We start from the raw sequence: 27,072 nt of genomic DNA on the forward strand, positions 1-27,072 counted from the left end.
AGATTAAATGTTATTTTTGTCTTCCATGGTCACACGGATTAAAAATAAGAAAATTCATTTTCTAATTCTGTCATTTTATTTATTTATAAAAATATTGCTGACATAAGATTGTATGCTGGTAGTCCTCAACTTGTGCAGTATTGATACCCAGGATAGAATTTTGATGGGCTTCGTGTTCTGTTTCATTTTCCATACAAAACAATGAGCTTAAACTGGCCCTCAGTTTGAAGACAACAGCTGTACAACAATTGCAATTCCACAATTATTACAAAATATGAACCAGCAAGAACTGTACACCACGTGTTACAAGAACCAAATGTTTATTATAAAAGTACAATGCTGTGTTAAATTAGGGATAGTCTCTTGCTAAGTATACTTCTTCAGAAATTTCAATTTCAGATATGCGAGCGTGAGAAAAATTACAGTCATACATGCAAGCGCAATGTGATTCTGCCACATGGCCCAAGCACTTATGCCAATGCCTTGCATTTTCAAATAGTCTTCTCCAGTGCATCTAAAAAACATGGGTTTAAAAAAATGTTGTATTAGGACAATGCAATTCTTGATTTACTTTTTTAATCGATGTAAATTCATAGAGACAGTCCTTTGCTTAGGGCCATAATACAGCCAGCCCATGGTTTTAGAACCTTTTTGGTGGTAGCCATTAAGTAAATACAGTGGTACCTCTACCTAAGAACGCCTCTACTTACGAACTTTTCTTGATAAGAACCGGGTGTTCAGGATTTTTTTGCCTCTTCTCAAGAACCATTTTCTACTTACAAACCTGAGCCTATGAAACTGTAACTGGAAAAGGCAGAGAGAAGCCTCCGTGGGGCCTCTCTAGGACTCTCCTGGGAGGAAACGGAGCCGGAAAAGGCAGGGAGAAGCCTCCGTGGGGCCTCTCTAGGAATCTCCTGGGAGGAAACAGGGCCTCCACCCTCCCTGTGGTTTCCCCAATCGCACGCATTATTTGCTTTTACATTGACTCCTATGGGGAAAATGGCTTCTTACAAACGTTTCTACTTAAGAACCTGGTCACGGAACGAATTAAGTTCGTAAGCAGAGGTACCACTGGACTGTGGTCATAAGGTGAATGCTACAGCCATTAAAAGAATGGTTATTAAGCAAATTCATTGTTTGCCATGGCATATTTTGGCTGAAAACAAGATGAATAGCAAGTTTTGGGCGAAAATATCATATTTTTACTTTTCAATTTTGGTGAATAGTAATGAAACAGGCTAAGGATGCTTCCCCGGTTGTTTTCACATGTGTGTGCTTTCTTTGCTTTTCTGAAAGCCTCAGTAGAAGTGTGGTGCGTATGCACGTTCAGAGTCAATTGTAAAAAAAATATAAACTTCCACAAGAATGCAACACATTTAACGTCTCATGAATGATGCGTCACTCAATATGTTTTGCAAGCCACCCTTCTAATTCCAAACATTTTGCCCCATCAAGTTGGCAACGGTTCCATGTCTTACTCACTAGTCCTGAATATTTTTATGTAATGAACGTATCTCCTTAAAAAAAAAACACAAAGTAGTAATTAATATGAGTAATATTTAAAGAAATTTGGGCCCTGTTGCTTGTTTTACTTTTCCCCACGTGCCAGATGCTTACACTGTAAACGCAGAAGTAGGAACACATGTTACGTTGACCCCTTCTGGGGTTTCATTGCAAAATCTGAGTCCAGTAAATTCGTTGATTTGCAAAGCCTTTGAAAAACAGACAGATAATGGAATTACTTGCTTATATTATCTGAAAGGTTTCCTGTGCAGTTGGACCTAAAAGGCAACAAAACGACAGGAATGAGAGTGCTTTGCTAAAATTAAAGCAATATCAGAATTTTAAAGTCTTAATAGATAGGGATATATTGATGCCCTGTTATGTTGATGTTCTAAATGAATTATTATGCTCTGCCATGCAGTATCCAGTTCAAATTCACTAGTTATCAACAATTTTGGATGAACTGTAAAAATCACATGTAGAAAATAGATGAGCACCCATAGTTTAGCACTTCGTATATACCTACATAACACATAGATTGTGGTTTACAATCCAGTATGTTTGACACAGCAAAGCTAACCAAAGCCACATCAATTAAATCCAGATGTTTTAATGTGTGGTATGATTCATAACATGGTAATCCATGCCATCTAAACCTCCTAAGAAGCACTGCAAATGGTAGATCCATTTGAATAGTAGTAATCTCATCCCATTCAAAAATTATAGAGTTGGAAGGGATCCTTTGAGGATTCCAGGCACATCACAAAATCATATTTCCATGTATATAGAAGAGGAGAGCTGTTGTGGTTAGCTCTGGCCCAGCTCCTGCCCCAAGGACTGTGGATGTGGGGGAGACATCCACATGCTGCAGGCCTGTTTTGCCCCTGATGGAATCTGCTGATGAAGGCTCCTCTGACCAAGAAGACATGAGTGACAGGGAGGAGGAGAGTGGGGCAGACAGCTCAGAAGGAGATCAATTCTCTAGCTCCTCCTTGGATTCAGAACAAGAGTTCATGATACAGCCACGCATGCGGAGAGCGATGCATAGGCAGCAACAACTGAGAGATTATTATCCAAGAAAATGAGGCCACCTGTGGTTGGGTGGGGCGGTGGTCATTAGTGAGGCTGCTATAAAGAGCAGCCTGTGGGTTTGGCCATTGTGGAGGATTATCTGATCATTGTATTTCGTGACTGCTTTACTGACTTTGACCTTTTGTGTGCTGATTTTTCCCGCTTTGAAACTAAACCAGAGCAAAGTGTGTTTCACTTTGTGAAAGAAGAAGGACTGTGAATTACTTCCCAGCTGCAAGCTAAGTATCTCAGAACTGATAAGGGACTTGTACAAATTACCAGTTTGTTTGGAAACGAGTGTTCTTTGCTATACCAAAAGAGGGCTTAGTTTAAGTGAATTTTCATTATAAAGAACCTTGTTTTGAATTTTCAAATGTGTGTGTGTCTGAAATTGTATCTGTGCATTTTTTGGGAGGATTCTACCAGAGAGCTCGACAGAACAAGAGCTGTGTTTATTATGGTGGCAAAAACAAATCAGAACCTGGTGCCATCTTTTCCAATTGCCAAATTGTATTAAAAGACATAAGCTTTTGTGAGCTACAGCTCACTTCATCAGATTCATACAGTGACTAGGCTGATATAATATACTGCTCAAAAAATAAATAAAGGGAACACTCAAATAACACATCCTAGATCTGAATGAATGAAATATTCTCATTGAATACTTTGTTCTGTACAAAGTTGAATGTGCACAACAGCAGGTGAAATTGATGGTCAATCAGTGTTGTTTCCTAAGTGGACAGTTTGATTTCAAAGAAGTTTGATTTACTTGGAGTTGTATTGTGTTGTTTAAGTGTTCCCTTTATTTATTTATTTTTTTGAGCAGTGTATTTAAATTGGATTAAAGTGATAGGAGCTCAGGTTGGTTATGCAGATGCAGGCTACTCCTAAAACAGATTTCGGGTATCTTACATTTTTAATGTGTTATCAGCCAATTTTTTTTTTATTTTGCCACTACATAGGAGCTGTTTATGTGGGATAGAATTGTTTCTTCTAAAGTAGAAATCACACAAAGTTCTCAAAATAAACCACTAGATGTCAACATCAGGTTAGAAATTATTCGATTTTTCTGTTCGTAACTTGAAAAGATTGCACTTGGCTCTGGAGAAGGAGAGCATTAGCCAAAGAGCTTCCATGAAAGTAGTTTTTCTCACCACTATAAGTACTTCATTTAATTATAATCATTAGGTTGCTCAAATACACAGCTGGATCACAGGAAACAATAGAAATAGACCAAAAGAGGTTTATCTGGACAATGTGTGCCGTACAGGAAAAGGTTCACCATCACTGTTCTAGAGTATAGAAACGTCTGTATGAACAAGAACAACCTTTGGAGGAAAAGCGTTTGAAATTCAAACCCCAACCTCTTTGGGGATGGCAGAACTTCCACGAAACCCTGGGAACTACTGACCTCCTGAAATCAGGGAAGATAATGGCCTAACTCAGAATATTCCTAAACAGGAACTTTAGCCCCAAGAGACCAATAAAACTGTGCCAAGGAAGAGAAGGCCATTTCCCAGTCCATTCTACCAATCTGAGAGTTTGGGGTGATGAGTTCTTTCACAAATAGCTAAAAATTAATACTAGTGATAATAATATTATTTACATTTAGGCCATAGCGAGGGATACTGAGGTATTCCAGCCACAGTAACGAAGGTGCAATGGTTGTGAGATTTACCAATACACCAGAAAAAACCTGCAAGAAAAAAAAGGGGGGGTGAGGGAGAGACATCTGTTATAGTATAGAATTTTGTCTAGAGCCACACAAAGAATTTTGCATTTATATCCAGGATTCATTCCTCATCAGTCACTGCCGTTGCATATACAGTATATAGATTTGTGACTCTCACATTTCCCGGGAAGCAAATTTCCTGCAATTTTTTAATTTATGATTCATATTTTAGGCTTTAAAAAAAAAAGAATATTGTCTTTGGAAACATACAAACTGTCTCTCGCCAGCAAATTGAAAGTCACTGTATTATTATTATTATTTATTGGATTTGTATGCCGCCCCTCTCCGTAGACTCAGGGCGGCATACAAATCCACTGTACTAACAATTCATAGCGGTAGCTACTCATCCCTGATCTGTAAGAAAACTATCCAACATGAAACCCTGGTCTGTCTTTATTGCCTCTAGTCCTCATCATGCCTGTTTGACTTATTTCCATATTTGGGAAAAAACACCCCAAAACACTTAATATAGGTCATAATTAGTTGCGATCTAAAATTCTCCAAGACTACCAGTAATTTTTATTTATTGAGGGATTCCTAAGTTAAACTGAGCAATCAGAAGCTTTTTAATTCCCGGTAATATTTAGAGTTGTACAATGAGCCAGAACACAAAATTGTGGTTGATCGACTGGAGAATACAGTGTTCCCTCAATTTTCGCTGGGGATGCGTTCCAAGTCCACAGAGAGGGGTGGCATACAAATCCAATAAATAAATAAATAAATAAATAAATAAATACAAGTCTGATAGATAGATAGGTAGATAGGTAGGTAGGTAGGTAGGTAGATAGATAGATAGATAGATAGATAGATAGATAGATAGATGATAGGTAGGTAGGTAGGTAGATAGATGATAGGTAGGTAGGTAGGTAGGTAGGTAGGTAGATAGATAGATGGTAGGTAGGTAGATAGATAGATAGATAGATAGATAGATAGATAGATGGTAGGTAGGTAGGTAGGTAGATAGATAGATAGATAGATAGATAGATAGATAGATAAATAGATAGATAGATAAATAGATAGATAGATAGATAGATAGATAGATAGATAGATAGATAGATAAATAGATAGATAGATGGTAGGTAGGTTGATAGATAGATAGATAGATAGATAGATAGATGGTAGGTAGGTAGGTAGGTAGGTAGGTAGGTAGGTAGATAGATAGATAGATAGATAGATAGATAGATAGATAAATAGATAGATAAATAGATAGATAAATAGATAGATAGATAGATAGATGATAGGTAGGTAGGTAGGTAGATAGATAGATAGATAGATAGATAGATAGATAGATAAATAGATAGATAAATAGATAGATAGATGGATGATAGGTAGGTAGATAGATAGATAGATAGATAGATTGATTGATAGATAGATAGATAGATAGATAGATGATAGGTAGGTAGGTAGATGATAGGTAGATAAATGATAGATACTGTAGATAGATGATAGGTAGGTAGGTAGGTAGAGAGAGAGAGATAGACATAGATAGATAGATAGATAGATAGATAGATAGATAGATAGTTAGATAGATAGATAGATGATAGGTAGGTAGATAGATAGATAGATAGATAGATAGATAGATAGATAGATAGATAGATGGATGGATGGATGGATGGATGGATGGATGGATGGATGGATGGATGGATGATAGGTAGGTAGATAGATAGATAGATAGATAGATAGATAGATAGATAGATAGATGATAGGTAGATAGATGATAGATAGATACTGTAGATAGATGATAGGTAGGTAGGTAGGTAGAGAGAGAGAGAGACAGACAGACAGATAGATAATAGATGATAGATAGATAGATAGATAGATAGATAGATAGATAGATAGATGATAGATACTGTAGATAGATGATAGGTAGGTAGGTAGGTAGAGAGAGAGATAGACAGATAGATAGATAGATAGATAGATAGATAGATAGATAGATAGATAGATAGATAGATAAATGAGTTTGCCACCATTTAGGCCAATGAATGGAATATCCAAACCTAACTTTTTAAAGATAGGCAAGCTACATATAAACAAGTAAATATCGAAAGGCAACACTCACAATCATAATAACAAAGCAAATATTTATGAGGAGGTTCGCAACGGATGTGACGTTTTGTCCTGTTGCAACTGCCAGAGCGAGCGAACTAGAGGCATATGCAATTAATACAATAGTAAACATCATGATAAAGAAGGACGCCAAAACTGGCTTGAAACCTGCAAAAAAATTAATATATACACATCTACATATATTGTACATACACACGTAATAACAACCTTAACAGAGATGTATACAGATAGTCCTCAACTATTGATTTATTGGCCCATCCAAAGTTATAATGGCAAATCTAATAAATAATAATAATAATAATAATAATAATAATAATAATAATAATAATAATAATAATAATAATAGGGGGGGAAAGTGACTTCTGACCATTGCAACATTCTCACGGTAATGTGATCAAACACCGCCGTGCTTTGGGCGCTTAGCAAGTGGCATGTATCTATGACCGTTGCAATGTCCTGCTTTTGCAGACTTCTGACAAGCAAAATTAATGTGGAAGCTCACTTATCAACTGTGGCAAGAAAGATGGTAAAACAGGACAAAATTCACTTCACTACCTTTGGTCTCAGTCCTATGGTCATAAGTCAAGGACTATCTGTATTTCAGCCATGCAAACAACCCTCTGCACGCCCATTCGGAAGGAAGCGCCCCTAAATGCGATCGGGGATTACTGCCAAGCCACATGTCAGAATTTGCTTTCATGTGCTAGGGTACTGATGCTTGTACAGTGGTGCCTCTACTTACGAACTTAGTTCGTTCCGTGACCAGGTTCTTAAGTAGAAAAGTTTGTAAGAAGAAGCAATTTTTCCCATAGGAATCAATGTGAAAGCAAATAAGGCGTGAGATTGGGGAAACCACAGGGAGGGTGGAGGCCCTGTTTCCTCCCAGGAGATTCCTAGAGAGGCCCCACAGAGGCTTCTCCCCACCTTTTCCGGCCCTGTTTCTTCCCAGGAGATTCCTAGAGAGGCCCCATGGAGGCTTCTCCCCACCTTTTCCGGCCCTGTTTCTTCCCAGGAGATTCCTAGAGAGGCACCACAGAGGCTTCTCCCCACCTTTTCCGGCCCTGTTTCTTCCCAGGAGATTCCTAGAGAGGCCCCACGGAGGCTTCTCCCTACCTTTTCAGGCCCTGTTTCCTCCCAGGAGATTCCTAGAGAGGCCCCACAGAGGCTTCTCCCCACCTTTTCTGGCTCTGTTTCCTCCCAGGAGATTCCTAGAGAGGCCTGCCTTGCATTATCCCCACACCAACAACTCTGGTCTCCTAATTTTTAAGCCAGCACTCCGCTACACCCAAGTGCCAAGTTTTAAACCAATTTCAGCCTCCTTATACTCCAGAGAGAATAAATCATCCAATTGGTCAGTTGTTTGCACAAAAGAGTGATTATAACTAAAGAGAGCCAACTTAGGGTAGTGTTTTTAGGCAGTGCTTCCCAACCTTGGCATTTGCTGGCTGGGGAATTCTGGGAGTTGAAGTCCAGATATCTTCAAGCTGCCAAGGTTGGGAAACACTGTTTTAAGGCACCAGGTAAAAACCAGGAGACGGAGTTCTAGTCTAGCCTGAGTCATGAAACATCCTGGGTGATTTTGGAATAGTTCCTATCGGGGGAGGGGGGAATAGGTAGAAATATTAGGTATATTTTCTCCCTTGAGGTTTTTAAAAAGTAACAAAGGCAGAATTTTTAAAAATTTTAAAAATAAAAACAGAAAGCAACCAATATGTCTCATTTCTCTGTACCACAAAAAAAAAGGATACAGGACTGAGTTCACTTGCCTATTGTGAAATAATTCAAGCAGGTGAGGATGATCCCTGGCAAAGTCCTCATGGGCAACATGTCGGCTATTATTTTTGAGAAGAAATATGCGGACACTCTATAATAGCCGCTTATATATTCATGTCTGCAAGGGGGAAAAAGACATTTTGTAGACATACGCAAAACCTGAGTGATCAAATAAATGCATATAGCAGGTTTCAGAGTCGGGCTTAGGCCCATGTAGGAATTTAGTGGATTTTCCTCAATTATCTTAAATGCTCAATTAAATGATGAAATACAGTGGCACCTCGACATACGAGTTTAATTCGTGCCAGAGTCGACCTCGTATGTCGATCATCTCGTATGATCATCTCGACCTCGCGGCCACCTCCCGCCTGAGGTGCAAGCAGAAGGCGGGATGGAAGCGGCGCTGGCAGCGTTTATGCTCCTGGCAGCACTCGTTCGTCTAGCCACCCAGCTTGAGGTGGGGGGGGTGACCCAGGATGGAGCGCGTGGGAAACGCAAAGCAAATTGTCACCCCAGTGAGCGACACTGGTGAGGTTGTAAGTCGAAGACTTAACAGTTCACTTGAACAATGATGATCGTTCAAGTCACTCCCACCTGATCACATCTACCCAGTCACATGACCATTAAGCCACACCCACAAAATAAGCCACACCCACAGTGTGGCAGTAAAAAATTTGGCTGTGCATGGGAACAACAAACTTGAGCTTAACCCTGTTTGGATGGAGTAGCTGTGGATGAGACCTTCTGCATCTAGACCCATCTTTGGCCTTGGGTGGGGTTACACTACCCCAGACAGACCCAATGAGCAAACCTGGAGATCCCATGGGATTAACTAAAGAGTAAACAAATGCAACTACTAACTATAAGAGAAAAAAAATCATGTTCAATTACATGCAGATTTACCTACATAAATATCCTTTTTTCTGTGATAAAAAGTTCAACGGTTGTAATACTGTTCAAAACCTGATTCGTTGCCAAAAAGAACAAAGCACCAATTCTGCAATGCAAGAATTTTCAAATTAGAAAGAGAGAACATATTATGGACCACAAATACGAAGCACTAATAACATAGAGTATGATAGGATCACAAATATAAGAAAACCAAGAGTGCCCCCAAATTAGGATAATTTTACAGTGTGTGTGTGTGTGTGTGTGTGTGTGTGTGTCACATGTTTTTGCTGAATTTGAAAATTAAGGGAGACTTGGATATATCTATTTCGGCCTTGTTCTGGCCTCATCAGCTAGCCATACCCTCACTGGGATTTGAACTTGCAGCCTTTTGCCTTGTGAGGCAAAGAATTAACCTCTAGGCTACAGTATCTAATCCCTTCAGCTTTGTACCAGGAAAGGGTTATATGTTTTTTCTGTCGAATCACCCTGGTATATATATACCCAATGATTACTAGACAGTAGCAAAGAAATAGAGAAAGCTTAAGACTTTGCTTCTGTCTAGTGGTCATCTAAAACCCAAATATTGTGGCATGATACAACACAGCAAGCAGGAACCTGCTGAAATACAGATAATAAGGACATAGACACTCTGTACATGTGACTTTTGCTAATCAAAAATATATGCATTTTAAGTTATACTGGAAACCAGAAACATCAAGGGCTTGGTTACACAACTTTGGCCAGGGGTAGGCAAAGTTAGCTCTTCTATGACTTGTGGACTTCAACTCCCAGAATTCCTGAGCCAATTGTGCTAGCTCAGGAATTCTGGGAGTTGAAGTCCACATGTCATAGAACAGCCAACTTTGCCTACCCTGGACTTAGGCAATTGAACCTTTTATAGGCATATACTATGAGCCCATAAGAGAGCATAAAATATCAAGAGAAGTGAATATTTGTAGCTCAGGGTTGGTGAACCTAGGCCAAGGGCAGGCAAAGTTGGCTCTTCTATGACATGTGGACTTGAACTCCCAGAATTCCTGAGCTAGCATGATTGGCTCAGGAATTCTGGGAGTTGAAGTCCACAAGTCAAAGAAGGGCCAACTTTGCATATCCCTGACCTAGGTGATATTACCTAATTTGGTAATGAAACATCTGCAAGAGAATAACCAAGTTCAGAGACCCCATAACATATCAACATTTCCAAAAGAAAAATAGTTTCTATTGCCCATTTTGATGGTCTTGATCTTATTCCTAGGGACAATCCCAATGGAAATTGCCTAATTTTTCTGAAAACAAAACAAAACACTATACTTTGATCAAGTCATCAAAACTGATGTGATTTATCTAATTTCCTAGGAAATTATTCTTCCCTGCTCTACAAGTAAAAGAGCATGCAATAATTAAAACAATATTGGAGATTGTAATGCTAACATTTTTTAGTATACAGTGTTCCCTCGCTTTTCGTGGGGGATGCGTTCCGAGACCGCCCGGGAAAGTCGAATTTCCGCGAAGTAGAGATGCGGAAGTAAATACACTATTTTTGGCTATGAACAGTGTCACAAGCCTTCCCTTAACACTTTAAACCCCTGAATTGCAATTTCCCATTCCCTTAGCAACCATTCAGATTATTACTCACCATGTTTATTTATTAAAGTTTATTTAAAAAAATATTTATTAAAGGCAGACGAAAGTTTGGCGATGACATATGATGTCATTGGGTGGGAAAAACTGTGGTATAGGGAAAAAAACCCACAAAGTATTTTTTAATTAATATTTTTGAAAAACCGTGGTATAGACTTTCCGTGAAGTTCGAACCCGCGAAAATCGAGGGAACACTGTAATTGTTCTATGCCCGGCTAATCTCAAAAGTTAAACTATTAATTGACAAAGGTGCACTTGGTTTAGAAGAATGATTCTTACATTAACTCACCTGTTTTGAATGCCGGTTGCATCGTTTTTAACACCAGAAAAAAGAGCTGCAGTAATTATTCCCATGACCGTGATAATAGCTATCTAGGAAGAAAGGGTACTTCAGATTATCAATGATAGAATGACAGGGATGAAATGTTTTGACAAATTGATGAGCTTATGAAAAAAATATACCTGCTTTCCGTAGCTCCACAATTGAAATGATATGACAAATATTCCATCCCAATGACCAAGAAAGAATAGGAAGAATAGAGATAAGAAGCACTCTGCTTTTACAACTGGGAGGGTGATGTATACTGCAAAAATCTAATCAACCACTAAATGGAATCAAAGAGTTAAAGAAAACTCCCACTTTTGCACCTTAGATCTGGTAGACTTGGCTGGGGAGATAGGTATCTTACATTGTACTAACCAATGGTATGTATCTCTTAGCCATTGACTAAGATACAGTTGATTAGATTCCTATAGTTCACTATTCCACAATCAAAGCATATTTTACCTATGTATAAACCCAACCTTATCGAAATTTTGAAAACATACTGGGTTAGGCTAGGTTAGGTTAGGTTAGATTGGGTTAGGCTAGGTTAGGGTAGATTAGGGTAGGTTAGGTTAAATTAGGGTAGGGTAGGGTAGGGTAGGGTAGATTAGGGTAGCATAGGTTAGGGTAGATTAGGGTAGGTTAGGTTAGGGTAGATTAGGGTAGGTTAGGTTAAGTTAGGGTAGGGTAGGGTAGGTTGAGTTGAGTTGAGTTGAGTTGGGCTGGTTTTGGCCTAACCAACAAACAATTTGATCTAGAGTCTTTAGCTTTCATAATTTTAATCAGTGTGGCCATTAGTTGAGAATTCTCTGTCTGGAAACTCCATGGACTTCCAAAGTCACAGTACAGCAGCAGTTTAAGTTAGAGGGTATTAAAAATAAAACAGACAACGCTTGAATGTGTTAACCAAGGAATACTAATGTCTACTCAGAATTACCATTTGGTTAATGGGGATTACTCTTACATAAATATGCCTAGGATTGTGGCAGCAATTACCATAATTAAAGTGACGGATATCTAAGATTTTTATTTTGAAGAATAAGCCCACATAATTAAACTCTCAGCTAAGGTGATGGTGACAGGCTGTTCTGAAGTGTTGAACAGGAAGGATTTCCTCAATCAACATGACAGCAAGCTCTTAAAAGTGGTTGCCGAAAGATCCAAACCTAATTCTACCATTAAACAATTGGAGTGGGAAACAAGGATCATAGCTAGACCCATTTAAGAGGATTAACAAAGGGGATTAATTCCTTGAAATGTAAAGGATTTTGGAAGAATGCCTTCAAAAATCCACCTATAATGAGGTTAGGGAGATAGAAGTGATTGTGAGGGGGAAAAAATCAGAGCTCTTAGCTGAGAGGAAAATTGTAAGCTCCTAAAATCATAATTCTTCTCACAAGGTCAAATTTTTACAAAGCAATTTATAAGATCCACGTAAGATCAGCATAGACATAACAAAACTTTTTAACCTCGTGGCTTCTTTGCGTAGAAAATGTAATAATTACTATGTACTTTTTTCTTTTTTTTTACCATTTGACAATTTTGCAAGAACATTAGCTGGACCCAAAGATCACACTGAGAGAGGCAGAGATGCTATATAAAGGAAAAACCTTCAAAGCCTCCACTGTCCGAAAAATGAAGATGGAAACTACAAGCATGTTACCAAAGCCCTGCTCCTTTTTGATGGCAGTTGGTGATGATGGACGTGACATTTTCAACACTGTCCCAGTCACAATTTGATTTTTTTGGGGAATCCCTGCATCCCTACATGTTAATGCCTGTTACAAGCATTAAAGTTTCCTTCTAGTACATTTGGGAAACATGGTGAAGCACTGATCAGAGGAATTATCTCATGGACCACCCAACAGATTATTAAGTTCTAACTAGCAGGCTCCCTTAGCTGAGCTTAATATGACATCTTAACAACCGAAGTTGGTTTCATGATCTAGACCAGGGGTATGCAAAGTTGGCTCTTCTATGGCATGTGGACTTCAACTCCCAGAATTCCTGAGCTAGGAGTATTGGCTCAGGAATTCTGGGAGTTGAAGTCCACGAGTCATAGAAGAGCCAACTTTGCATACCCCTGATCTAGAAGATCTAGAAGATGACTAGATCCCCAAACCCCCAACACTTTACCCTTGGATTATCTACGGTTGACCTCTCCAGATTCCTAAGAGGTCAGTAAGGGGCGAGTCCAAGTGCACTAGAGTGCCTTCCGTCCCCTGTCCTATTGCTCTCCTATATCTCCTATGTCTTTCTTCTATTCCTATATCTCTTCTTCTATTCTTTCATTGATATGTTCTATTCCTATATCTTCTCTTCTATTCTTTCATTGATATGTTCTATTCCTATATCTTCTCTTCTATTCTTTCATTGATATGTTCTATTCCTATATCTTCTCTTCTATTATTTCTTAGATATATTTCACTATGAGTATCTCCTCTATAACCTTCATCATGTATTTTACTATGTGTATATTGATATATACCCACTAAAACCCTCATTGTGTATTGGACAAAATAAATAAAAAAATACAATAAATAAAAAAAGGAAGCCATGGTTTGATTTTATTTTTGAGGACTCCATTTGTAACCCCTGAAATAGGCTTAAATGCAGTAATTCTAGATCAGCCACAGATTAGTTGTTTCAAAAACCACTTAAATGATACACAGAGTTTATTTCATAATATATGAAGGGGGAGTAGGAAGAGGAGGAGGTCACTTTGTTTACCTGGGCTGTGGAATTTTGTGGGTTGCCTATCAAATTTTTAAATGTGCGCCTGGACAGCCACTTGAGTTGATGGAGAAAAGGAGTAGAATATGCAATTCCTTTAATCATTGACCCCTGTCTTTTCTGCTCCTTAGATAATGCATCCAGTTCTTCGGTCAGTTTTTTGTAGAAAATGCACTTGGCAAACTGTAGTGCTAGTGTTGCAGCAATGGTCTCCTGTTCTCTTTCAGTGGCCTCAAGAACTGCGCGAGTGACAACGAAAAACCAAAATTAGTGCATTCAAATAAAACGAGAGACACGTACAGTAGTCCCTCGCTATACCGCGCTTCACCTATCGCGGCCAGGTCTGGAACGTAACACCAGCGATAGGTGAGGGACTACTGTACAGGTCAGCTGATCCAAAGTTTGTGTTCTAGGACTCAGGGGACCTCAAACCTGGCAACTTTAAGACTTGCAGACTTCAATTCTATTCTATTTATTTATTTTATGTATTATATTTGTCAAACAAGTATAGACTTATATTTTGTATTAACATAACAAAGTATAAAGAAGTGATAAAAAGGATAACAGGACAGGAGGACAAGAGCACTCAATAATAGGAAAAATTAAATACTGCGCAGAAACATCCAAATTAACCCTGGACATTAGAAATAATGATGATTCTTCATTCAGTAACTGCTGGGATCCCTTCTATCGCTGGTTAGAAAAAAAGAAGAATTTGGCCAATAAATGGAAAGAACCCTATATATTTAAATAGATACATATCTGGTGTCAAATCTTCCTTTTTTCTTCTAAATGGATGTATGAGACATCGGTATATGTTAAAATTAGACTGGCTTTCTTAAAAACTCCTTATTTTGATTTATTCAACACTTTCTCTTACTTATTTATAATTTAAAATATTAGATATAAGGTAATGAGCTACTGAGAATATTTCTAGTTCATAATTCCAATAGAGATCTACTGTACACCCGCCTGCCTTTTCCTTTCTTTTTTCTCCTCTACTTTTCTTTCTTTTTTCTTTCTCTTTTTTTGTTTGTCTGTCTGTCTGTCTGTCTGTCTGTTTGTTTGTTTGTTTGTCTGCTTGTTTGTTTTGTCTGTTCCTGGTTACTGTTAAATGCATATTGTCTAGACCATAATTTCACACACAATCTTTGTTTTTTAATTTCCCAATTACCCAATTCTCTTTTTTTTTTTCCTTGTATCTCGACATGTCTACACTGTTATTTGTACTTATTGTATTTATCCTTGTAAATAAAAACTTTATTTTTTAAAAAAAAGAGTAAATAATTTAAATTTGAAGATTTTGGGGTTGGGGAAATTCCCAAAATTTTCCAGCCAGCCAACTTTATTTTGGAGTGTGGAGTATTGGAAATAACAGAACTGCCCTTGGAGCACAATCTCCCTCCCGCCTCCATACAAATCTAATTAATAATAATAATAATAATAATAATAATAATAATAATAATAATAATAATTTCCTCCGCAGAATATCTGAACAAGGTTGTCCGTTTATACCTGTGTTGTGAATGGTCATTTTACTCGCTGTAACGGCCGAGGAGTCCCCATTGATGATATCCAGAAAGAAATCAGCAGGGTTGTTGTACGGTTCGCACACAAAACCTGTAAGGATTTTAAATAAAAAAAAATCATTACCACAGCGGTTTTAATAAAAACTCATAAAGCAATTACAATTTGGCGTGTTTTTTTTAAGTTGCATCCAATTGGCTACTTCGTCATGCTTAATGAGGGATAGACAAAAAGGGTACTGACAAATATTTTCTTTTTTTAATTAGATATTATAAACCATAACATTCCAACTGATAGAATTGTTTTCAGAGATAGCAAAGCTTTACTATATTTAGATCCTAAAACTGCCCATCCAACCAAAGGTGCTTATACAGAGTTATGATTACAACTGAGCCCAAAATTCCTGTTGCTGTGTCTTAGGTTAGACAAATAAATATAATTTTTTTTAAAAAAATTCCATTTTTTACTGAAAACATAGAAGCAAAGAAGATTGACGTCAGAAAAAGACCTCTGTCTGTCTGTCTGTCTGTCTGTCTCTCTAACTATCTATCTATCTATCTATCTACCTATCTACCTACCTACCTACCTACCTACCTATCTACCTATCTACCTACCTACCTACCTATCATCTATCTATCTATCCATCTATCTATCTATCATCTATCTCTCTATCTATCTATCTACCTATCTACCTACCTATCTATCATCTATCTATCTACCTACCTACCTACCTACCTATCTATCTATCTACCTATCTACCCTTCTATCTATCTATCTATCTATCTATCTATCTATCTATCTATCTATCTATCTATCTACCTATCTATCATCTATCAACTATCTATCTATGTATCTACCTACCTACCTACCTATCTATCTATCTATCTATCTATCTATCTATCCATCTACCTATCTACCCATCTACCTATCTATCATCTAACTATCTATCTATCATCTACCTATCTATCTATCTACCTACCTACCTACCCACCTACCTACCTACCTATTTATTAGATTTTTATCTTAGGATGGATCTATGTTTATCCAAGGCATGTTTAAATTCAGTTACTGTGGATTAACCAACCACGTCTGCTGGAAGTTTGCTCCAAGCATCTACTACTCTTTCAGAAAAATAATATTTTCTCACGTGGCTTCTGACCTTTCTGCCAACTAACCTCAGATTGTGTCCCCTTGTTCGTGTGTTCGCTTTCCTATTAAAAACACTTCCCTCCTGGACCTTATTTAATCCTTTGACATATTTAAATGTTTCAATCATGTCCCCCCTTTTCCTTCTGTCCTCCAGACTCTACAGATTGAGTTCATGAAGTCTTTCCTGATACGTTTTATGCTTCAGACCTTCCACCATTCTTGTAGCCCGTCTTTGGACCCCTTCAATTTTGTCAATATCTTTTTGTAGGTGAGGTCTCCAGAACTGAACACAGTATTATTCCAAATGGTGTCTCACCAGCGCTCTATACAACAGGATCACAATCTCCCTCTTTCTGCTTGTTATACCTCTAGCTATGCAGCCAAGCATTCGACTTGCTTTTCCTACCGCCCGACAGTTGGAATGTTAACTCCCCAATTAGAAAGGCAGAGGGATAATGAAGTGGGATAAGAATGGGGCATGCCCCATTAGAAACTCACCGAGACTCTTGAAATAGGGGAGGGCGTTGTCAGCTGGCCCGTGATACAATAACTTTCCAGCAGCAAGTAACGTCAGGGTGTCAAACAACTTGAAAATAGAATAGCGGGGCTGATGGATGGAAAAAATGATGGTCTTTCCTTGCAGGGACATCCTGGATGCAACACAGGGAAGACCATTACCTGGTGTAAGAAGTCTGTGCTTCTAATTGCTCTGCATCAAACTACAGTGGTACCTCTACTTACGAACTTAATTCATTCTGTGACCACATTCTTAAGTAGAAAAGTTTGTAAGAAGAAGCAATTTTCCCCATAGGAATCAATGTAAAAGCAAATCTCCCAGGAGATTCCTAGAGAGGCCCCACAGAGGCTTCTCCCTGCCTTTCCCAGCCCTGTTTCCTCCCAGGAGATTCCTAGAGAGTGCCACCTAAGGCAGTGTTTCCCAACCTTGGCAACTTGAAGATATTCGCTGGCTGGAGAATTCTGGGAGTTGAAGTCCAGATATCTTCAAATTGCCAAGGTTGGGAAACACTGACCTAAGGTACGTGCGCCACAGGTTCGCCATCATTGGTCTAAGCTATGGGCAGAGCTTGCCTGCAACATTAAATGCTGCCAGGGTTGTAAAAGACATATGAAACGAATGAATGACACCTGATGAAGAAGATTCTCCTGTCCGCCAGGAGTGACACAAGTACAGGTGGTTCTCAAGCAATTGTTTAAATGAGTTGCGCTCTATTTTACAAACTTCTCTTTTTTTTTGCCATGATGACCAAGTATGATTATGATTTATTAATCATATGTAAATTTGTAAATTTATTAGATTTGTAAGCAAACGTCTGCTGCAAATGACTTTTTCCAATGCCGTTGCAACTTCAACTCCCCCCGGAGATTAGAACTGCTCCCACCCTCCTCGTCTTCCGTAAACTACTTAAGACCCATCTATACCGCCAGGCATGGGGGACTTGAGAGACCTTTCCCCCAAGCTTATTATAATTTATGTTTGGTATGTATGTGCTGTTTGGTTTTTAATTGATAGGGTTTTTAGTTTTTTCTTAATATTAGATTTGTGCCTGTACAATATTGTTTTATCGCTTGTTGTGAGCCGCCCCGAGTCTTCGGAGAGGGGCGGCATACAAATCTAATAAATTATTAATTATTATTATTATTATTCAAGCAGTCACTACACGACCGGCCGCAACTCGAGCCCCACCTGTGGCACAAATTACCTTTTTAAGAGGAGCAGGACAGCGTTGGCTGTGCTAGAATCCAATCCCGTGGTTGGTTCATCTAAGAACAACACTTTGGGGTTAGTAATGAGTTCTAATCCAATGCTCGTCCTTTTCCTTTCCCCCCCGGAAACTCCACGAGTAAAATAGGTGCCAACCTGGTGCAGCAAAGGAAATGGCAAAATAAACGTCTTGGAAATGTAACGGTATTGGGGGGGGGAGAATATTACAGCATAAAATACTTTAAATGATGCCCACTTCAAATACAATGGTGCCTCTACTTACAAATTCTTAACTAGAATTTTTCCCCCCAGGAGAGTCCTAGAGAGGCCCCACGGAGGCTTCTCACCGCCTTTTCGGGCCCTGTTTCCTCCCAGGAGATTCCTAGAAAGGCCCCACAGAGGCTTCTCCCCAACTTTTCAGGCCCTGTTTCCTCCCAGGAGAGTCCTAGAGAGGCCCCACGGAGGCTTCTCCCCGCCTTTTCAGGCCCTGTTTCCTCCCAGGAGAGTCCTAGAGAGGCCCCACAGAGGCTTCCCACCGCCTTTTCCGGCCCTGTTTCCTCCCAGGAGATTCCTAGAGAGGCCCCACAGAGGCTTCTCCCTGCTTTTTCCGGTCCTGTTTCCTCCCAGGAGATTCCTAGAGAGGCCCCACGGAGGCTTCTCACCACCTTTTCCGGCCCTGTTTCCTCCCAGGAGATTCCTAGAGAGGCCCCACGGAGGCTTCTCCCTGCTTTTTCCGGCCCTGTTTCCTCCCAGGAGATTCCTAGAGAGATTCTTTGGGGGGGGCTATGCTTAGGTCGTGTATAAGACAACATAATTCTAAGCTTTCACAACCTATGATTGTAAGTCTAGTTGTGCATGGTATGCTGTTGCGAGTAGTGGATGAGTGGAGGGCTGGTGGACAAACACCATGTTGCAGCTTACGTATACAACTAGACATATTTTTCTGGATTCCAGAAAAAAACCCACATCCTTCGTAGACGGTGGGTTTGTACCATTCTTTACAGGCATAAATATTCACACCACGAAACACTGGGACCTCATTTGTGATTAAAAATGATGCCTATGTATGTATAGATACCTTAGAATCTGCAACTCTAGCCAAATCCAATTCCTTGAGAATCTGTTCAACCCTCTGATTCTTTTCATATTTGGTCGTCGATAAAGGTAGCCGAAGGGCTGCTGAAAACATTAAGTTTTCTCTGACTGTCAAGGTGCCCATCACTATGTCATCCTTAGAGGTTTAAAAAAAAACCACAACGGGGCATTTTCATTTGGACATTAGACTTGCTTAGACTACAGTACAGTCATTATGAGACAATTAAGAGGGTTTTGAGCATTCACGGAATCTGTGCTCTTTTTAAAAAACTATCAAAACAGATATGCATTTTATACAAAGACATGCCCCCACCTATATAGGATTTTCAAAGACTTCCACCACCACCCCATCCCATAGCCCTCAACTTACAACCACAATTGAGCCCAAAATTCCCCAATTTTTTTGGAGTGTAAGATGCACCTTTTCCCTCCTAAAAGAGGCTGAAAATTTGGGTGGCTCTTATTATTATTATTATTATTATTATTATTATTATTATTATTATTATTTTATTCATTCATTCATTCATTCATTCATTTATTCATTCATTCATTTATTTATTTATTTATTACATTTGTATGCCGCCCCTCTCCAGAGACTCGGGGCGGCTCACAACAACAATAAAACAATGTGCAACAAATCTAATAATTTAAAAACACTAAAAAAAAACCCATTATTAAAAGCAAACATACACACAAACATACCATGCATAACTGTATAGGCCCGGGGGAGATGTCTCAATTCCCCCATGCCTGACGGCAGAGGTGGGTTTAAAGGAGTTTACAAAAGGCAAGGAGGGTGGGGGCAGTTCTAATCTCCAGGGGGAGCTGGTTCCAGAGGGTCGGGGCTGCCACAGAGAAGGCTCTTCCCCCGGGTCCCGCCGAATGACATTGTTTAGTCGACGGGACCCGGACAAGGCCAACTCTGTGGGACCTAACCGGTCGCTGGGATTCATGCGGCAGATTATGCCCCAAATGTAGCTTTTTCGAAGCTTTTTTTCCTCTAGACATAACAAGATGCTAATGACTTTCCCAGCTTGCAGTCTTGTTTTCATTGCTGCTCCCTTTGAAAAAGGTTTTTTCAGCCCTAATGAGGTGCTAAGGATCTTATTTATTTATTTTATTTATTTATTAATCAGATTTGTATGCCGCCCCTCTCCGCAGACTCGGGGCGGCTAACAGCAATAATAATACAATGTAAACAAATCTAATATTTAAGTTAATTTAAAACCCAAATTTAAAAACCAATCATACATCCTAGCATACCATGCATGAATTTTATAAGCCTAGGGGGAGGGAAAGTATCAATTCCCCCATGCCTGACGACAGAGGTGGGTCTTCCCGGTTTTCAGGATTATTTTTATTGCTGTTCCAAAGAACTTTTTTTTTCAGCCCTAACCAAGGGACAAAATAATGTGCTAAGGACCTCCCCCCAAAACTAAGGTGCGCCTTATAGTCTGAAAAAATAAGGTATTCCTGAACCAAACTATTCGTTTTTAAAGAAAAAAAATTATTGAAATATATACATTTTTAAAAATATAAAGAAAAAAACACATTAATACAAATACATAAAGACACATGTAAACACACAAGATATTCGAATTAAAATATTCTCGCTCATTAAGCAAACTATTCTACTTGGCCAATGTATAATAAATAAATTGAGCAACAGAGAAATGAAAAGGGGGTTCTATTTATTTATTTATTATTTATTTATTTATTACTTAGATTTGTATGCCGCCCCTCTCCGAAGACTCGGGGCAGCTCACAACACGTGGAACAAATCATAAATAATCTGACAATTTAAAATACTGTATTAAAGATTTAAAACGACCCCATATACTAGCAGACATACACACAAGCATACCATATATAAATTAAACATGCCCGGGGGAGATCTTTCAGTTCCCCCATGCCTGACGACAAAGGTGGGTTTTAAGGAGTTTACGGAAGGCAGGAAGAGTAGGGGCAGTCCTAATCTCCGGGGGGAGTTGGTTCCAGAGGGCCGGTGCTGCCACAGAGAAGGCTCTTCCCCTGGGGCCCGCCAACCGACATTGTTTAGTTGACGGGACCCGGAGAAGGCCCACTCTGTGGGACCTAATCGGTCGCTGGGATTCGTGCGGCAGTAGGCGGTCTCGGAGATATTCTGGTCCAATGCCATGAAGGGCTTTAAAGGTCATAACCAACACTTTGAATTGTGACCGGAAACTGATCGGCAGCCAATGCAGACTGCGGAGTGATGGTGAAACATGGGCATACCTAGGTAAGCCCATGACTGCTCTCGCAGCTGCATTCTGCACGATCTGAAGTTTCCGAACACTTTTCAAAGGTAGCCCCATGTAGAGAGCATTACAGTAGTCGAATCTCGAGGTGATGAGGGCATGAGTGACTGTGAGCAATGAGTCCCGGTCCAGATAGGGCCGCAACTGGTGCACCTGGGCAAACGCCCCCCTCGCCACAGCTGAGAGATGGTTTTCTAATGTGAGCTGTGGATCGAGGAGGACGCCCAAGTTGCGGACCCTCTCTGAGGGGGTCAATAATTCCCCCCCCCAGGGTGATGGACGGACAGATGGAATTGTCCTTGGGAGGCAAAACCCACAGCCACTCCGTCTTATACTACAGGACTTCTGGGAAATTAAGTATGTAGATTATACAAGTACATAAAGGCACATGTAAATACACACACACACACACACACACACACACACACGCACACACAAAAGATATTAAAATTAAAATATTCTCGTTCATGTCAACTAAACAATGTCATTTGGCGGGACCCAGGGGAAGAGCCTTCTCTGTGGTGGCCACGGCCATCTGGAACCAACTCCCCCCGGAGATTAGAATTGCCCCCACCCTTCTTGCCTTTTGTAAGCTTCTTAAAACCCACCTCTGTCATCACGCATGGGGGGGCCTGAGATATTCTTTCCCCCTAGGCTTCTACAATTTATGTATGGTACGTTTGTTTGTATGTATGATTGATTTTAAAATAAGGGTTTTTAGCTGCTTTAGTATTGGATTGTCTGTCGCATGTTGTTTTTACCACAGTTGTTAGCCGCCCCGAGTCTACGGAGAGGGGCGGCATACAAATCCAATAAAAAATAAATAAGTAAGTAAGTAAGTAGGTAGGTAGGTAGGTAGGTAGGTAGATAGATAGATAGATAGATAGATAGATAGATAGATAGATAGATAGATAGATAGATAGATAGATAGATAGATAGATAGATAGATAGATAGATAAAGCAAACTATTCTACTTGGCCCAATGTATAATAAATAAATTGAGTGACAGAGAAATGAAAAGGGGGTTCTATACTACAGGACTGCTTGGAAATAAAACATGTGAGATTACACATAGCAACAAAAGGCTTACCTGTACTACATATCCAGACATACATTTAAAATGTGTTGGCAGGGCCATGCCATCTAACAAAATATCCCCAGACAGTCCTTGGGGATCTTTCCGTGTGGATAAAATGTCCAATAGCCTAAAAGGAAAATAAAACCCATTTCAATTAAAATGATGGAGACCTCCATTTCGGGAACACATCAATTGCGGCTTTGCGATCCTTCGAAATTGCCATTTATCTGTGCCTACACACAGATGGATAAAAAGAGGAGCTTTCAAAACAGCTACATACCGTATTTTTCAGTGTATAAGACGCATCTCTTTCCTCCATAAAAGAGGTTGATAATTAGGGTGTGTCTTATAATGTAGCTTTTTTCCCCCCAGCCCTAAAGAGGCGCTAACAATGTCCCCAGCTCTTATTGGCTTTCAAGCTCTTGCGTTGTTACTCTCTGCAAAGAAGAATGTTTTCCAAGCCCTAAGTCTTTGCAGGGTTTTTAGGGCTTTTGTTCCGTTATTTTAACACTTACGAAGATTTGCCACAGCCGGTGGGTCCTAGGATTGCATTAAGGCCAGGTTTCATGGCACCACTGTAAAATAAAATAAGTTTGTTACTCTGGAGATGTTTACTGTACATATATTTTACAAACTACACATTTTGCTTTGTTATCTTAGATTCACAGGCTGATAACTTGTGATTATTAGCATCATTTGAATTGATTATCTGGTGTTCCCCCACCCAAAACCTAACCAAACGCGATCCTGTTTAGCTTCCCAACCCATATCAATTTAATAGAATAGAATAGAACAGAACAGAACAGAATTTTATTGGCCAAGTGTGATTGGACACACAAGGAATTTGTCTTGGTGCAGATGCTCTCAGCATACATAAAACAAAAAGATACATTTATCAAGAATCATGTGGTACAACACTTAATGATTGTCATAGGGGTCAAATAAGCAATGAAGAAACAATCAATATTAATAAAAATCTTAGGATACAAGCAACAAGTGACAGTCATACAGTCCTAAGTGGGAGGAAAAGGATGATAGGAGTGATGAGAAAAACTAGTAGAAATAGAAGTGCAGATTTAGTAAAAAGTCTGACAGTGTTGAAGGAATTATTTGTTTAGTAGAGTGATGGCGTTCGGGAAAAAACTGTTCTTGTTTCTAGTTGTCTTGGTGTGCAGTGCTCTGTAGCGACGTTTTGAGGGTAGAAGTTGAAACATACAGAGTTAAAACTTACCTGATATTGAACAAAATGTTCTTCTTAATTTCTTTCCGAAAGCCAAGGTAACCAGTCTTCAATTTCACATAATAGGAAACATTGAAAAAGGTCATGGTACTTCCTTCTACAGTCATCTTGTTTGAGAAAGTCACTCTTCTCTTCGAGATGTCAACTATACTTTTTTCAGGATCTTAAAAAGGAAAAAAAAAACAGAAGGGAATTATTGGAAACCCCTTAACAGATTTGGAGAGAACAAGGCTGGCAGAAGAAATAATCGGCTATCGAATACACGCTGGGAAATAATACACGTCTTGTGCTAAAATAATGTTGAATGAACTGTGGTTTACCACCATATTCTAAAAAGGGTTAGATTTTTGCACCTGGCTAAGATATTGCCTTTGAAAAATGGCTTCCAATGCAATATTTACATATTGCAATATTTAATGCAATATTTACCAGAAAATATAATAAAAAATGCTGGTGGGAAGCTGCATATGGCTAACAGCCCATCCGTACCGTAAAACAAGCACTCTATAATGGTTGGAAATACCCAGTGCATTAAACCCAAATCAAACCTCTCTACGAGTCAGTTCAGTTTTTGCAGGAAAAACCTATCTGAATTGACATCCTTACGTTTGCAAGTACTTGGGTACTTCTTTTATAATTCTGTAGCATATCAAGTTCTGCAAGTAGGACATTGGGGCAGCCAGGGAACCTGATGATCAGATGAACCAGGCACAACAAAGAGTTTTCAATTATTCAGGAAGCCTTTGCACACTTATACAATCCTTATTTATTTATATTTCTGTAACGTAGTAGTAGTCTTTGGCTTACAACAGTCCATTTAACCATCGTTCAAAGTTACAGTGGCGCTGAAAAGCATGATTGGCTCAGGGATTCTGGGAGTGGAAGTCCACACAAGTCCTAGAAGAGCCGACTTTGCCCACCCGTGTCTCAAAGGAACTGCCACATTTGAGTACAATAAGAGCCAGGGGGGCCACCCGAGCCATTATTTTCCCCCTGAACCCCGCAACTTACAAGACTAGACTTTCAATCCTGGGCCTAGAAAGTTTAGAACTAAGACGCCTTAACCAATTTTCTCTCCTTATCTCATTTATCTTTTCTTCCTTTCAAATTTGTTCACCTATACTTTTATATCTTTTCTTCTATTCGTTTCTTTTTTGTTATATAACTACATATCTATTCTCTTCAACGTGTATTATGTATTGGACTAACTAACTAACTAAATAAATAAATAAATAAATAAATATCTAAGTATTGCCCACAAGATCATATGCTGCAACGTCCTGCCTGTCAACAACTACTTCAGCTTCAACCACAACAACACAAGAGCACACAACAGATTTAAACTTAATATTAACCGTTCCAAACTTGACTGTAAAAAATATGATGTCACTAACCGAGTTGTCGAAGTGTGGAACTCATTACTGGACTCTGTAGTGACATCCCCAAACCCCCAACACTTTACCCTTAGATTATCTACGGTTGACCTCTCCAGATGCCTAAGAGGTCAGTAAGGGACGAATACAAGTGCCCTAGAGTGCCTTCCGTCCCCTGTCCTATTGCTCTCCTATATCTCCTAGACCTTCCTTCTATTCCTATATCTTCTCTTCTATTCTTTCTTAGATATATTTTACTATGCTTATCTCCTCTACAACCTTCATCATGTATTTTACTATGTGTATATAGATCAGTGTTTCCAAACCTGGGCAACTTGAAGATATTTGGACTTCAACTCCTAGAATTCCCCATGGGGAATGCTGGGAGTTGAAGTCCAAATATTTTCAAGTTGCCAAGGTTGGGAAACACTGATACTGTATAGATATATACCCACTAAAACCTCATTGTGTATTGGACAAAGTAAATAAATAAACAAACTCTTGAAGCTTGAGTGGACTTCGACTCCCAGCATTTGGGAATTCTGGGAGTTGAAGTCCACAGGTCATAAAGTTGTTCCCCGCCAAAAGTTGAGGGAACGGGCGGGTGCTGAGAGGAAAAAGGCCGAGAGAGAAGAGAGAAAACTGAGGGGACTCGAGGGGAGCGGGAAGGGCGTACAGAGCGCATTTTTGTCCATCTTGTTCGTCTCCTCTGGCAGCAGCGGCCGCCGTCCGAGTGAAGGCTGACCGGCCGGGGCCCCCGGACCGCAGAGGGCTCAGTTTATCGCGCAGGCTCCGGACGCGGCTCCTTCCCGGCCCTTCGCCTCAAACGGTGAAGCCGCCTGGCTGGGACGCTCCGAGCGGAAGGTGGGCGAGCGGAATTGAGCGCCAGGCGAGCCTTGCCCCGGTGAAGGCGCGAGATTGCAGCCGCCTGGTGGCTACCACCGCTCGGTAACGGTTGCCTCCGTGGCCGCGTTCCAGCGACGGCCCCTCCCTCGCTCCGTCCGTCCGTCCGTGCAGCCTTGGTCTCGAAGCCTTGGTCTCGAAGGGCGGGCTAAGGCGGGCGGCGGAAGGGCAGCGCTAGTGTTAATTCGCCATTAATCTATATAGCTAGCTGGCTAGCTAATGTATCCATCCATTAATCTAATGTATCCATCCATGTATCTATTTGTCTGTCTGTCTGTCTGTCTGTCTGTCTAATGTAGCCATCCATCCATTTAATCTATCTATCTATCTACCTACCTACCTACCTACCTACCTACCTACCTATCTATCTCCTCTATCTATCTATCTATCTATCTATCTATCTATCTATCTATCTATCTCCTCTATCTATCTATCTATCTATCTATCTATCTATCTATCTATCTATCTATCTATCTCCTCTATCTATCCATCTATCTATCTAATTTATCTGTTTGTCTCTGTCTGTCTGTCTGTCTGTCTATCTAATTTATCTGTATCTGTCTGTGTCTATCATCTCTCTCATCTATCTAATTTATCTGTCTGTCTGTCTGTCTATCCTATCTATCCATCCATCCATCCATCCATCCATCCATCCATCCATCCATCTATCATCTACCAGGAATGCAGTTGGCTTTTGGGGTAGGGGCAGTTGTAACAGGCTGCCAAATGTGATTCTAAGGCTGCCATTAACAGAGGGACAGAATCAAGAAGTGAGGCTGCCACTTTATAGCAAAGCCTGAGGTGTTATAAAGTAACAACTTAAGACCACACTTGGGGTTGTGCATCCAATTTTAGAATGGAACAGAACAGAATAGAATAACAGAGTTGGAAGGGACCTTGGAGGTCTTCTAGTCCAACCCCCTGCTTAGGCAGGAAACCCTACACCACTTCAGATAAACGGTTGTCCAA

General features: G+C 39.8%; 1 protein-coding gene across 1 annotated transcript; it reads right to left on the reverse strand.

Moving 5' to 3' along the window:
• Positions 1–346: 346 nt before the first annotated feature.
• Positions 347–25,893, reverse strand: LOC139155740 (broad substrate specificity ATP-binding cassette transporter ABCG2-like). The gene is made up of 16 exons (XM_070731014.1): positions 25,877–25,893; positions 23,819–23,990; positions 23,103–23,162; positions 22,600–22,714; positions 19,214–19,366; positions 18,134–18,291; positions 16,911–17,062; positions 15,252–15,356; positions 13,734–13,975; positions 10,968–11,050; positions 9,054–9,143; positions 8,140–8,264; positions 6,366–6,520; positions 4,181–4,270; positions 1,618–1,712; positions 347–514 (listed from the first exon to the last, which is right to left on the reverse strand). The coding sequence occupies exons 2-16, from the start codon at positions 23,932–23,934 to the stop codon at positions 367–369; spliced, it is 1,887 nt and encodes a 628-aa protein (XP_070587115.1). The 5' UTR covers positions 23,935–23,990; positions 25,877–25,893; the 3' UTR covers positions 347–366.
• Positions 25,894–27,072: the final 1,179 nt, after the last annotated feature.

This window comes from Erythrolamprus reginae, unplaced genomic scaffold (genome assembly GCF_031021105.1).
Source record: "Erythrolamprus reginae isolate rEryReg1 unplaced genomic scaffold, rEryReg1.hap1 H_5, whole genome shotgun sequence".
Classification (NCBI taxonomy): Eukaryota; Metazoa; Chordata; class Lepidosauria; order Squamata; family Dipsadidae; genus Erythrolamprus; species Erythrolamprus reginae.